The 14,971-nt window shown below is 38.7% G+C and overlaps 1 protein-coding gene across 1 annotated transcript; it reads left to right on the top strand.

Moving 5' to 3' along the window:
• Positions 1-1,331: 1,331 nt before the first annotated feature.
• Positions 1,332-14,247, top strand: RAB21 (RAB21, member RAS oncogene family). The gene is made up of 7 exons (XM_059846908.1): positions 1,332-1,688; positions 8,321-8,380; positions 8,551-8,658; positions 10,290-10,353; positions 11,120-11,174; positions 11,612-11,700; positions 12,578-14,247. Exons 1-7 carry the CDS (start codon positions 1,542-1,544, stop codon positions 12,715-12,717), a joined length of 663 nt encoding a protein of 220 aa, XP_059702891.1. The 5' UTR covers positions 1,332-1,541; the 3' UTR covers positions 12,718-14,247.
• Positions 14,248-14,971: the final 724 nt, after the last annotated feature.

Genomic DNA, 14,971 nt, shown 5'->3' with positions numbered 1-14,971 from the left:
AAAAGACTTGAGCAGTCTTAGGAGAAATGTTCGAAGGTCATGGCAATGGATACAGTAGTACAATTTGATTTGGTTTGATAACATAGAGAGTATTGTCGTATCTTCATGAAATATAAAATACATCTTGAAAGGCATTTCTCAGGCAGATGTGTTCAGCAACACAGATAACACAGAAGGTCTGTTACAAGTGTTTTTAGGAAGCTGTGTAAAAAGGGGAAGCAAAATAAATTGAAGGTAAAAGAGCCGTTCTCTTCTCAAATTCTCTGAAACAAAACAAACACTACCCAAATTAAAGTAACATCACTAAAATAATTTGGTAACAGTCACAGATAGTTTAGATTTTAAAAGTCTTATATGAGATTACAGTGAGACGAGACACTTCTGGTAGCTCTGACAGAATTTCTGTTCTCAGCCAGATCGGCCTTTTAGTTTTATTTAATACAAGTGACTGAAGTTTTGAAAGTACAGGACTTCTCATACAACAAAAGCAGTGATCACAGAGAGGGGAACAGAAAGGATGAAATACTGTGGTTACTTGCAGCAGTCTACTGTCAGTGGGAAATGCATGGTCTGACTCTGCACCATGGCAGAGGTTTGCTTTCCTTACCTCTGGAGGAAATAAAAGCAATCCATTCTAGGTGAATGTGATACTGTTCAGTGATGAGGCTTCTGACTCCAGGAAATCCAGTCCTTGTTCTCCTGGATGCATGCTCTGTCCTTTCCTCTTTTCTTTCTCATACATTAATACTATCTGACAGAGAAAAAGGAAATTGCACAATGAAGCCTTCTCATAGCTATTATTTTTCTTACCATTAATAGATCACTAGAGAGAGTTTCGCTGCAGTTGTTTGGATTGGTTTGTGAGGATTGCTTTTAATTGAGGAATAATACCCAGTTTTGCAAGGCAGTTATCCAATTCTTGTGTATGAAACTCTGCTGGACCCCGGCAAGCAAGGAACTCGACGCGAGAACGTTTTCTCCCGCCTTTTTCTTCACCTGCTCCCACATCCCTGCTTTAAAGCACTTTATTACGGACTTTTGTTTTGCAAACATTTAGAGACTAGTGTAGCTGAGTTCACAGGAACGAAAACCACACAAAATCCGCGCCGGTGTTTATTGGAGGCTTTCTGTTCCCCGGGAGCCCTCGGCGCGGGATTTGGGAACGAACCCTGGAGCGCAGGGCGCGCGCGGGATCCCCTACCTGCACAAGCCCCGCCCCCGGACCCGCCCAGCAGTCCAGGAGGGGGCGGGGCCTCCCGCCGCCGCTGCGTTTCCCCCTCCCATTGGCGGCGGAGGCTGCGCGTGACCGGGCGGTGCGTGACGTAGGAGGAAGAAGCCGCCATTAGGGGCAGCGGGGCCGCGGCCGCCGGGCAGGTTCGGGTGTCGCGTCTCTCTCCAGCCTCTGTGTCCGCGGCCTCGTCGGTGCCTCCCCATCCCCGCCGGCCCCTCTCCCCCGCGGGCCCTCGTCCCGGTGGGCGGCGGTGGCGCCGCGGTGCGGCCCGTTGATGTGAGGCGCGGCTCGGCTCGGCGGCGGGGCGCGGATGGCGGCGGGGGCCGGCGCGGCGGCCGGGGGCCGCAGCTTCTCCTTCAAGGTGGTGCTGCTCGGGGAGGGCTGCGTGGGCAAAACCTCGCTGGTGCTGCGCTACTGCGAAAACAAGTTCAACGATAAGCACATCACCACCCTGCAGGTGCGGGCCGGGGCGGGGTGGTGGCGTGGGGGGTCCCGCTGTTGTTCTCCCCTCACCTCGCGCACCTCCTCGCACTGCTGGCCGCGTCTTGTCTGCAGTTTTAGTGGCAGCCCGAGCCACCGTCGCCGCTCGTTAATGGTGCCTGTCGCCTGCCGAGTTTGCGGGAAGCCCCTTTTCTCTTTATTTTCACACCTCCGATTTAAGCTTTCAGTATGTTTAGGCCTCTTTCTACTCTGCATACTAACTGCTCCGTTTTTTCCAATTACGTATATGAATGTCTTCATTTGAATCTTGGAAAGTATGATGCAAAAGTAATGTTGTTATTGTAATCATTGTTAGTGGACTGATGACTAAGTGTTTCATATGTGCTGCGTTTCTTTTAATCATAGTCTTCCTCATGTTCTCAAATCCTAACATTAGCACTATCTAAACGTTTCTGTTTAAGGAGAACAGCTTTCACAAAATGGTTTATGAGATTAGGGCTTATGTTTTAATAATGGGAAAGATTCTTAAAGCTGAACTGTTTGTCACGGCAGCTCCCTGAATTTTGGCTGGATTCTCAGTAGTACTGTCTGTTGTAATAAAGAGCTACAAAGTCAAGAAATGTGACAGGGTGCCTGCTTGAAAGTAATGGGTTTTTTCCAGGCCTGCTAGTCAGTGATGGATGGCATGTATGCCGTGGTACAAAATGAACTGCTTGTACTCTACTACATGGTCTCAGAAAACATGTTTTGAAGTTTGTTTTGTGAGTGGTATGTTAAGTCTTTCAGGATGTCACCTTGCATAGGTGGAAGTGTGGATTCAGTGTATGCCACTCTTAATATTTGGTTTTTTAAGTAAATAAACAAACCATGCCACTTGGTGGACCAGTAGTGGGTTTTGAACTAATTTTGAATTTCTTGAAGTACAGAAGAAATAGTAGGTGTTGTTAAAAATAAAAGAGTTTTAAGGTAGTTATGTGCCATTCCAATGCATTTAGGGGAAGCTTCTTGAATTGTGTATCTCAGAAGTAATTCAAAGTGAAACTTGCCCTTAAAATGAAAGCAGCATTATAGATGCACTAGAAGCAATACAGGAAATGTTTCATAAACAGATAATGTAACTCCATTTTTGCTGGGAAGAGGTAAAAAGAATATGTTTTAGACTTTGTTATCCTGTGTTCAAACTCAGCTTTTGGGTTATACTCTTGGTGGGTTTACTAGGCAAGGTATTTATAGGAAGCTATTTGTAGTTGTCATGCCACAATTGATGCTTGGTATGCCACAGAGATGCCTGGTAGCTTGTAGGTGTCAGAGGTGCAGCAGAAGTGTAGCACTGAGCAGGCAGTCAGTTAAAGTGCATCAAAATGGTCACGTGTAGCTGAATTCTCATGTCCCACGTTTTAAGAGTAGGTCCAAGTAGATTGTTATGTGGTGACGCTTATGTTTGTTGTTTGTGGTTTTTTGTTCTTTAAATCTGTAGTGGAAAACCTAAAACTATGAGCAAAAACTGGGTTGGAATACAGGCTTGGTCACAAATATGATAAACCACACTTTTAAATTGCTCCAAAATGCTGATAGGAAATGTCTGTAGATAGTGTGGCTCCAGAGCTTTTGGTTTTCACTGTCTGGAGAGGGATATGTTGAGGAGTGGAAGCACGTGCTTGCAGTTCCTACTGAGCTTTTGTTTCTCCACCCTAACCAGGTTTGTGGTTGCTACCTGTGTCTTTCAACTGACTGCTCATTGTTTATCAAGTTGTTTGCTTTTCTGTTCGGAGTTTCCTTGGCCACATATGCATCTTAGTGATGTATATGTAAAATACAATGCCAATTGCTGTTGAATCTTACTGTGCATCATGTGCACTTGTTAAGTTCATTATCTTTATTATTTTTATTTCCCTATATCTTACTATTCTAGAAAAAAAAAAAAATGAAGTGTGTTCTTCCACTATCAAATTAAAAGATAGTTTAAAAATAAGATGAAGAGAAACTAGGGTATCTGATTAAGCAATGAAGTAACATGTTTGCAAAGCATCCTTTGTTGGTTTGGTTTTTTTTTTTCATGATAGAAGGCTTAATCTGATAAGGCTGCTTTGTTTCATGGCAACAGTTCAAAGTAATGCACCAAATTCCTTTTGTTCCAATAAAGCCAAAATTAGATAAATACTTTGCTCCTGGTCCAGCAACGGAGTGACAATGATGAATTATATGAAGAGATCACTAGATATTGAGACAAGAGGCTCTCTATCCACAATAACTTTACTTAAAATAAGAAAGTATTGCATAGTGCTTTATTCCAGTATGTTTGCAACAAAAAGGGTGGTGAGACTGTAACCTTCTGGAAACTTCATCTAGTGATGTTATTCTACTGTGAAGTAATTCTTTTTATACCCAAATAAGTAAGTTTCTTTGGTGCTAGTAACAGAAGACTTTGACTAAAAGGGAGCAGTTTCTCCTCCCTTCCCACTCCCCTCTCTCAACCCCCACTGGAGTTCACTGGAACCTCCTCTGATTTAGGGGGCTGCTGGAATGTGCTGCTGTGTTAGTATCAAGTCATGTACTTAAGGTGTTGATGACCTGCATAATGAAGTGAAGGTAGCTCCTGATTCACAGAAGAAAGCATCTTGTTAGAGCATTGTGGATAAGCTGATGCAGGAAAAGTAGGGGGTTTTGCACACAATATAATTTATAACCTGTAGGCAGACCTGGCAGGGCTGTTAAAATTGATTCCATTGTTTGAAATACTGAAGTGCTTTCATCTTCGCACAGTAATTATAAGTTATAAATTGATATCAGTTTGAGCTGTGCTGGAATTACTCTAAGAATAAACCTACTGGGTTTTTTAATTTGGTAAATACTTTTTTTTATTTAATTACTCAGGATAAATACAGCTTCTCAATACTGGTTTCTTAAATGTGTGGAGGATTGCAGAATATCCAACCCAAGAGAGCTGCTGATGTGGTTGTAATTGTAGAGTTTCTGATTGCTTTGATGGGCTTGGCATAAACTGGAAAAGCTGTCTTGGTTATCAGGATAGCTGGGGGGTGAGTGAAAGACAACATAAAGGAGTTCAGTGCTGTCTGCAGTGTTTGTATGCCTGACCTGCTTCTGTTGAACATGAAGCACTCAAGGGCAGATGCCACACACCTGCTTTCGTGCAGTGATTTCGGGAGACTTTTTTCCAGCTGTGTCTTCCTTGTGTTCTACTCAAGCCCCTTTATCAGCTCCTAGCAGGGCCTGGTGGGCATACAAAACTGAGCTCATAGAAGAAAGAATTAAAAGAAAGAAAATATTTCCTACAGCCACATCAAAAGATTGCAATTTTAGCTCTTATAATTGCATTATTCTTTTCTAAGTGCCTAAGTATTTTTCAAACCAGTCATAAGACAGTAGAGTCAAAATATGAAAATTAGAAGCTTCAGAGTTGTTTGAAATTACTTCTATTTGAATTAACCACGTTCCTGTGAGTTTTTGAGAGTCCTAGCAAAAATGAACTGTCATAGTAATTAAAATAATATGGAGAATAGCTACTGATTGTAAATTGAGTCACAACTCAGATTTGTAGTACTCAATTCAGTAATTTTTTTGGAGATTAGAGAAAATGTTGAAGCTTTTTCTATGTGTAATTACCTAACAAAGGTAGTCAAGGGCTTTGATTTTGAAACTTGACACACTTTAAAATCCTGGAAACTGACATTTTCTCTAAACTATCTTAAAACAGAAGTTGAGGCTCTTGCTTATGTGTTGGGTTTTCCCAAAATTCTAAAAACTGTGTAGTCCTGCTATTCACGTGCCTTTTTTTTTTTTTCCTCCCTCAGAATGGCTTGGGAGGGGTATATGTGAGTTGAAAGGTTAAAAGATATTAGTTGATTTGTCTTTGGCATGTTTGCCACTGTGGATGTAAAAATATGTTTTATTGATGGTAAATGCACTAAACTTACCCATACCTACTAATTCATGAGCAGAGCCTGCTAACTGTATTCTTCAGGTGTTTGAACAAAATAAAGAAGAATGAAGAATTATATCTGTAGTATAGTATTGATGGTTTCCTCCAGCATGTTCACAAAGCTTTCTGCTCAGTACTAACTGTGACTGCTTCAAATACCAAGTTCCAATCTTGTTTTGAGACAAACCTGCTTGTTATCAGAGTATCTGATAGAGGATGCTGTCTCTCCTTTTTTGATTATAGGCCTAAGACTTTAGATAAACTAAAACTTAATCATTACAAAATCATCAAATTTTAATACAAGAGCAGTTATGATAGCCCAGTGCTAAATACCCTTGCCACAGTCTCCTTATGGATGGTTATGGATGTTTTTGCAATACAAAAAAGCATGCATATAGGAGTATTTTAGTGCTTGGGTATATAAAAAATGAAAATCTATATCTGAGTGATAAAAGACAGTATTCCCATCAAAAGCTGTAGTACCTGAAGGGCAGGTTATACTGAAGTAAAACTTACCTATGTAGATAAACCTACTTCAGTTTTTTGCTCTGTCAGATAGGAGATATACTTGTGCTATTAACTGGGTCGTTTCTAAAGGTACAATGATATGTCTTTATGGATACTGAGTTCTCTGTGTTTTTAAATAGAAATCCCCTTTCTGTGAAAGATTTTTTTTCTTCTCAGAAATTGATTCTCAAACAATTGTGTGGAATTTGCATCAACTAAGCAGGTTTGGATTGTTGGTGTTATGACAAAAGCAAACATTGCTCAGAAGAGCTTTTCCTTTGAGATTTGCAGTAGAATATTGAGTACTGTAGTACAGCAGATCAGTAAAATATTGTCAGGTAAGCTTGATTCATTGTGCCTACAATAGCTTCTCTCCTTGTTGCCCAAGTGTTGGTGAATTAAAACTTCTGAAGTTGCCTCCAAGCTTCTAGCTTTTAAACTGTGGTGTAATACAACAAATGATGAAGACTACTGATGAGTTAATCCTCAGGGACAGCTGTTTGAAAGCCATCAACTGCGTTCTTTAGAGTTTTTAATTACAGAATGAAAAGCTTTCTGATGTTGAAGATTTGTTACTCTTCTGTTAAGCTGTTTGTTACAGGTTGTTTAGAGGGCCAAATCCATTTAATGTGCTGGCCGGAAGTTTTTCCAGACTTTTGACGCTACAGTGGGTCTCCTCACTGTAGACTGAGAGGGTAGTGTAGTGTTAATGCCTTAGTTATGTAGAACACAAGAGGTGTAACGACCAGTGCTTTGCTATCTGTTCTTGGAAAGTGGTTTTCTTCTGGTTTGTTCTCTCTCTTTGTTCTTTTTATCAGACTTTGTGGAAGGGTTTGGGGGAAGGTACGACTTAGATGGAAAGAGTTTTTTTAATCATCTCATCTTGGGTCATACAGGTGGCAGGGAAGTAGCTGAAGAGCAGGAGCTGCTCTAGCAACTAAATGTTGAATGACTTTAACTGTAACATAGGCAGTACTCCAGAAAGGCACTTTGACAGCAGCTTAGGCTGCTGTGCATTGAACTGCTGTGGTCTCCTGTGTGCGTTCTGGTTGCTTGTGTAGTTAAGCAGCAAGCTGGGTCAAGCAGCTCATCTGGCCCAGGACACTTTCCACACATGTGACTCTTGGTACTGTGGCTGCTCAGTGCTCGTACAGAGAACTCCTCTTGAGCTGCTGCAATCCAGCCTAAAATAATCTGTGATGAATGTATCATAAAATACTACTGAGTTCTTGTTTGAACCCAAATGCAAACTGAGTTAAAACTGAAATGAAAACTCACTATAATTTAAGGCAGAAGAAAAAAGTTAGCCCTTGGTAACTGAGTTGGTTGATATAACATGTTACTGCTAGTCTTTAGAATGAGGAGAGCAGGTTGCTAATGCATCAACACCTTGAGACCCTCTTCTGGTCCATAAAACTTGTGTTAAATTATATTCCGGTTTTAGCTGTCAAATTACAGACCTGGTAACAGAGGTGGTGTCTGAAAATGTGAATCATGCAAGTTTGGAGGAAACTAGGCCTACTCAAGTTACTGAAATTAGATTAACCTTGCAATGTGCTCTGGTCCTGTAAAATATTTCCAGAAGTTAAAGGAGTAGAATTTTAAAGCAGCTTTTATACTTATTCTGAAGCTTCTCAGTTCAAACAAACAAAATTACAGAACCAAAAAACAGATGAGGGTGAGTTGTAGGCTCACTTCAGCAAAAAAGGTGAAAGTTACAGACAAGGAAACTTGTGAAATATTCATGTTCCAAGATATTTAGTAATAAAACAATTGTTTATGATTCTAGGATCTTAGTAATAGTGAACTACTTTGCCTAATTCCTACAGATTAAAAAATCCTGTTAGGCTTGTTCCTACTTCACTGAGTCATGTGAAATGCTTTGAGTTCAGCTTAAACTTATCAGTCTTGTGAATTCAGAGTCTTTCCACACAGCTCATCCTTCCCAAATCATTCAAAACAACTGCAAAAAAAAAAAAAAATGTAGTAAATGATTGGCTTAACTCAAATTTGTTTAGAATAGACTGCTGGCAAACTATAGTGAAGTTACTAACTGGCTTAGTATTGACTTAACCTTCTTGCTTACAGAGTCTTTTGATCTGGAAATTTCTTTTATTGATTCTGATGCTTTATTGATTAATTTCAAGTCAAATTATGTGTTTGGTGTGTAAAACTTAACTCTAATCTGTTTTGCTTTCCAGGCATCTTTTCTTACGAAGAAACTAAATATTGGTGGAAAAAGAGTAAACCTTGCAATATGGGTATGTTTCTATTTTTTTCCTCCTTAGCTAATTAGAATGTTTTCTGAAAAAAAAAAGTGACTTGGGCTTACTATATCACAAGTGCTAGGCACTTGTTAATAAAGTATTTGGAGTTCCTTGCAGTCTTGTTTGCTTTGTCTTAAATGCTAACAAGTGTATTTTAAATGCAGGATACAGCCGGTCAAGAAAGATTTCATGCATTGGGGCCTATCTACTACAGGGACTCAAATGGCGCTATTCTAGTGTATGATATAACAGATGAAGACTCTTTTCAAAAGGTACTGGGCAGCTTTTACATCTGAGCTGTAAACTGGTTGAAAGATAATTTGTGATATGTGTAAACAGAAGTCTTCTGTTTTCGGCAATATATATTATATTTGCAAATGTAGATCATGTAATGGAAGTATACAGCTTATTAGTATTCTTTTGAAGACTGACTTCCCTGCTATCAGGTTATTCAAAGAACACCAAAGCATTACCTCAGTTTCTTAGAGCACAGTGCAAATAATGTCAAAGTTGTGGGTTTGATCGCTGTATGGGGCATTCATTTAAGAATTGCACTTCATGATCCTTGTGGGTCCCCTCCAACTCAGAATGATTTGTGATGTAGCTGTGCAAGTTACCTGTGACAGGCTGTAAACATAAACCTGGACTGTTGTCATGGTATGCCATACTGATCTTTACTGTATAAACCAAATTACTAAAAGATCCTAAGTGACATGACCTTTTACAGATCTGAGAACTGTGAAATTGCAATACGTGATAGTGGAGACATTACCTTCTCTGTGATTAGTTATTTGTTGTCAAATCCCCATCAAAACATATAATTTGATGGCTAGTTATTTGATGACTCTGTTACTTGATCAGTTTGATCAGGTGAGTTTTTTCCACCCTGTGTCAATCTGTGCTACCACTCTATAGGATTTTTCAGATGAAAACTGGTGACACTTTTTTAATCAAGTTTGTTTCTGACTTTCAGCAAAACCAGTTGGACTTCTGTAGAGAGAAGTGAGAAAGTGTGATTGCATGGGCAAGGCTTGGGGGGTTAGCAGTGATAGAAATGGTGAAAGGGTACAGATCCACAACAGTTTAACTAATTTAAATAGTCTGGTGTAGAACAAATAAAGCACTTGTGCTAGCAGGTAAACACTTGTGGCCACCTGCAGAATGATGATGACTTGTGGATACTAATTCAACTTGTGCCTTTTCATGCTGAGTCCTACATAGTAAAACCCTGTGATACCAAAACATTTAAATGTGCAGAAGAAAAGAGGGAAAGCTGATTTACAGAAGTTACTGCAGAAGTACTACTGGATCATGTAGCCTAACTTTTTTTTAGATTCTTGAAGTGATTGCCTCTCTTCACAATTATTCCCTTAAAATAGCAGTTCCTAAGTCAATGCAGTGATGATACAACTTTCAAACTTTTCATGACAACAGATCTGTTAACAGATACCTTACCATCAGCTGACTCAACATGCTTGTCCCATCTGTTCTCTCATGAAATAAACATCTGTTATAATCTAACCTGAAAAACTTAGTTCAGGTGCCTCTACCTCTAAAGTACTATTTGTGGTCTGTCAGTAAGTGCCTGTTGATAAAAGATCTCACATCTGACCTAAAGTGGCCCATGCAGTGAACTTGCTATATTGAGTGTGGTGAGTTATATTTTTGGAGTAATTGAAAAATTTTACCCAAGTAATTTGCTCTTAATTTCACCTGTGAAATAAAACCTGCTGAACAAGGGCCATGTGTAGCAACCTAAAGAATATTTTTTCGTCTATGGTGCTCTAAACATTTTTGCTTTAAGTTTAGAGTAGATGGTTAATGAAGGAAATGGGATGGTTCCACACTGCCTAAGTTAATAGTATATCAAGCGAAAACAAACTCACCTCTATTCTTTTTGCAGGTAAAAAACTGGGTTAAGGAATTAAGAAAAATGTTGGGAAATGAAATCTGTTTATGTATAGTAGGTAAGTCTTTTTCAACATGACTGAATTGGAAACATCTCTTCATTAATAGCATCTTCCAAATGCTGCTTTGACAGCTTGTACATGTGAAGGGGTAAAGCTTTTGTTAGATATTTAAAATTAAACTGGAGCTAGAAGTTTCAGTAGATCACGTGGAGAAAAATAAGAGTTTGATTGAAAAAATAAGCTGTTGAATTATACACTATTAGAAGTTCATGGTACACACACCTGCAGACTGTAGATTAACAAAAAATTTATCTTTTCCTTCTTTCAAGTACTCAAACTCATTACTTTTCTCAGTCGTGTAGACTAGGTGCTTGTCTGTTTTGATAATTGAGTGCTTGCAGGTTGGAGTGACTCTTAAAGATTGGAAATTTCAATGCAAATGGAATGCAACAGAAGTGCAGGGTTTAGATTTGAATCTGATCTAATTATTAAAATACTTCCATGAGGCTAGATACATGGACATTCTACAAAAATTACCTCTGCAGCACATGCAAGGCACTAATCACAAAAAAAGGGCAAAAGGCTGAATTAGGTGGAGGCATTTAGCTGTCCTCATCTCTCTATGGAAGTTGCACTTTATAGCCTGTAAATGCTTGTGTGAAAGGAGATTCTCAAATCATAGTGTTCTTGAAAGTGAGACCTATGTAAGAGCTGGTCTGTACTGGAACAGCTTGAGAAAATGGAGTACCATGATTACATGTCTGCTTTCTTTCTGGGTAATTTTAGAGTACAAACACTTAAAAGATTAACTTGTTTTCAACAGGTAACAAAATAGACTTGGAAAAAGAGAGACATGTTTCAGTGCAAGAAGCAGAAATGTAAGTCACACCTATTACTAATAGAAACAGTCATTGCAGAATTATGCTGGAGTAATAAACTCGTGATGCTGTTAACATAGCAGCCAGCTAGGCACTGCTGGCTTATGCCTGCCAGTTGTTGAGTGTTCTGTTAGTATCTGAGTCATAGGGTGTCCTGGCTGACCAAACTATAGCTTGAGAGTTGTTTGTGAATAAAGTCAATGTTTGCAGTTTAAATCTCTTTTTAGACATGAAATTTTCTTAATTTCATCTAGTGTCTTGCATCAGTCCTGGCAGTTTTAAACACATAACTCCTTTTTTTGTATCAAATAAGCATATGTAGATTAACTCTGAAGTCAGAATAAAACCTCTTGTGATGATCTTACTCCTTCTTGTAAAGTGGCTTAGAAAGATTGAGTCCTTTACTACAGTGAGGCTCCATATCTGCATTTCTACAGGTATGCTGAATCTGTTGGAGCAAAACATTATCATACATCAGCTAAACAGAACAAAGGAATTGAAGAACTGTTTCTTGACCTTTGCAAAAGTAAGTATTATGTAGTTTGTTGGTAAGGAGCTCATTCATAAAATGCTTCAGGCTTCAGAAATGCTTTTGAGGCCATATAGCAAAGTTTGAACTGACTTCATTTCAGTCTACTTCAAGCCACTTATGTTCTGTAACAGCTCTGGAAGCTTGATGTATGGATGCTTACAGTATTGCAAATTCATGCTCTACTGCAGAAATGTCTTGGTCTTTTGTTGGAGCACCGACTGCTGTTCCATTTACCATGCATGAGTAGTAACCCAAATCAAACTGCATGTTACTGGTCTCACCACTGCTTGCTTTAAATCCTCTGTTTCATACTTTTTTGAAAAATCTTCTCAAATTATGTCAAATACAAATCATAAACTCAAAGCTCTAATGGTGCAAGTTTTACACAGAAATCTCAACAAATGGTAAATATCATGGTATGTGGGATGAAAATCCAACACAAGCGAGTCATCCTAGTAGTTGTATTTACGTGATAAAAGAATATAAGGAAAAGGTCTTGTGCGTTTCTGAGGAGGAAGTTGCTTGGAGTTTTTGGGGGGGGGATTTTTTGCTTATTTGGTTGTTTTTTTTTAACAGTGTTACTGATATGGGTGTGTAAATCTAGCTTTTGAAGTTGCTAACTCCAGGACACCTGAGGATCACTATGGTCTCCCTTAGTTAGCAGGAGCTCCTGTATGTTGGGTGCTTTAGAAAAAAGATTTATATGTTCTTGCAGTTATGCCATGTGATACCTGAGTACTTAGTTCTGCATAATAAATGGGAGAACCACTCTTGCTGAACTTTTGTCTCTGTGCACATAGTTCAGATAGCAATAACAGTCGTAATGTAAAAATACAATGGAATGTAATCTAATACACATCTTTCTTTACAGGAATGATAGAAACTGCTCAAGTGGATGAGAGAGCAAGAGGCAATGGCTCCAGTCAGTCAGGAATAGCAAGGCGAGGTGTACAGATCATTGATGATGAGCCACAAGTACAGAGCAGCGGAGGGTGCTGTTCTTCTGGATAATTATAAAACTGTGCATCACTGCCCTCTCAATATGAAGACTGCCATATTCCAAGTCACACATTCTTTACCAATGGAGTAATAGAATTAACAGTATTTAAAAATAATCACATGTAACACTGCAGAGACCTTAAGTGCTAAACTAGTGGCGTCTGTGACCAGAGAATTGGCGTTTTCTACAGTGGTTAACAAAGCAATTACCAATGGCCTTTTTACATATTTTTCTTTAATGAGAAATAATATGCATGTAGAAAAGACCTACTTAAAGGCTTCATTTATATTCTTTTAAATCAGATCATTATTTAATAACTTATATACATTGTTGTTGGAATGGTATACGTTTTTGCAGCTCTTTGTACTTTGTGGTAGATGGAATTGTATCACTTCTAAAATGCAAATTGATTTTTTTTAAATTAGCAGATATCTGAACTAATATTTTTGCAGGGCCTCCACAAGCCTATAACTCAACTACTTTGATATATTCTGTTCATCTGTATGCCAAGCTGATAAAATACATTGTAAATTACATATTAAATATTTTATCTGCTTTTACAGTTGCAGGTGCAGAAATATGTACATCAGTCTTGTCTGTGATTGTGAAGTGAATAAGTCAGTGAAAGATGCAAGCTTTTCATGTGCACTGTTAAATTACTCATTTTATTCCCCTGCCTTGAGAACAGCTTTGTTTTGGGTACATCCATAGCTACAGCAATTCTTTAATCCCTTTCTGGCAAACAGCAGTATTTAGAGTATCCCCTTACTGGAAGAGAATGCTTCTGTAAACTGCTGTTTAGCGTTGAGGTGTTTGACTTGCAGCTAAAACAGTTGGTGCATGCACATACCTTGCCTCTGCAGTTACTTTGTTCTCTCAGAAGATCCCCAGAAAGTCAAAGCAACTTTAGCCCTCATCTATCTGGTAGCCAGCAAACCAGATGCATGGGAAACTCTTTAGCTGCTCTAATACATTTGTTTCCAAAGACAGCATTATAAACTATTCATGAGCATATTTTTTTTCCCTGTAGGCCTTGAGTGAACAATTAATTGGCATTAACTAGAACTTCTAATTTGGAGTGATTAAATTGAAGATGTGAAACTTGCCAGATGTAGCTGTAACTAAGGGGATTCTAGGCAGAATTGGACTTATTCCCAACTTGCTCTTTCTCCTGTAAAGTGTTTTGAAAATGCCCATTTAAGTTTCAGGAGGAGGGTTTTCAGAAAAAAATATGTAAACTACTATCACAAAAGAACACAGGTGGTGGTAGCTGAAACTTCAAAATGTTTTGTGCTCTGACTTTTTTACTTAAGTTGTCATGCTTGGAAAAACAGTAAAGGTGATGTCTATGACAAAGTAGAATATCCTTGGCCTTCCTTTTTCTGAAAGGTAGATTTAGTATTGCATATGAATGCACTGAATGGTGTGGGTATGTTCTGATACACAAAAAAGTAGTAGTAATGAATTAGTCTGTGTAAGAAGTGTGCTGTCTTCAATCTGATTTTTATTTCCTCTGAAATAATAGAGGGATTTGATACAGACTGATCCTGGTGCATTTTCTCCTTTCCTGCCTTAACTGTGGTGTAGATACTTTTCTTAGACTATCATTGCTGTGCTCTTCTGTGTTTGTCTGCATGGTGAAGAAGGGTGGTCTGTTTGTGCTAGTGAAGATAAAGTTTCCTGGTTGTACAGAGCTTTGGTGTGAACCTAAAATCTGTGATTATATGTGTCACCATGTAGCAACACTGTTACCTTTCACTTACCTTAACAACAGTGAGCTCTGACAAAGTTGAAAACCAGATCGGTTTGATCTAACGCTGGTATCTGACAATCAGCCTTGTAAGTGACACAATATATGAAGAGTGAAATTGTCAGGTCTTGATGTTCAAGAATGGAATTGCCTCAGAATAGGAGTTTCAGGTTTTTTGATTCAAATTTAATTTTTTTCCATCTCTGCAAATAAAACCCCTAACAGCCCAACTTCAACTAGACATAGTTGAAGCAGTGTGTAGAATGTATCTTTCTGCCTGCAGCTAAAGAGTTTTTAGTGTATTGTGTGGTAGGGGCATCCCATGTGACTTCTGTCAATTACAAAACTAATGAAGGCATGTTGGTACTAGCTCTTAAGTCTCTTATAGAGTTAAAACTATTACTACTGAGAACTTAGATGGGGATAAATAAGTCCACAATTTTGCAATACTAAAAAGGTTCTGCTTGCTATTAGTGAAATATTTTTAAAATAAATTGTCAAGTCACTTTTCTTTC

The sequence above is a fragment of the Haemorhous mexicanus genome, chromosome 5 (assembly GCF_027477595.1).
Source record: "Haemorhous mexicanus isolate bHaeMex1 chromosome 5, bHaeMex1.pri, whole genome shotgun sequence".
In the NCBI taxonomy this organism is placed as follows: Eukaryota; Metazoa; Chordata; class Aves; order Passeriformes; family Fringillidae; genus Haemorhous; species Haemorhous mexicanus.
This window is presented reverse-complemented; position numbering and strand designations above follow the sequence as displayed.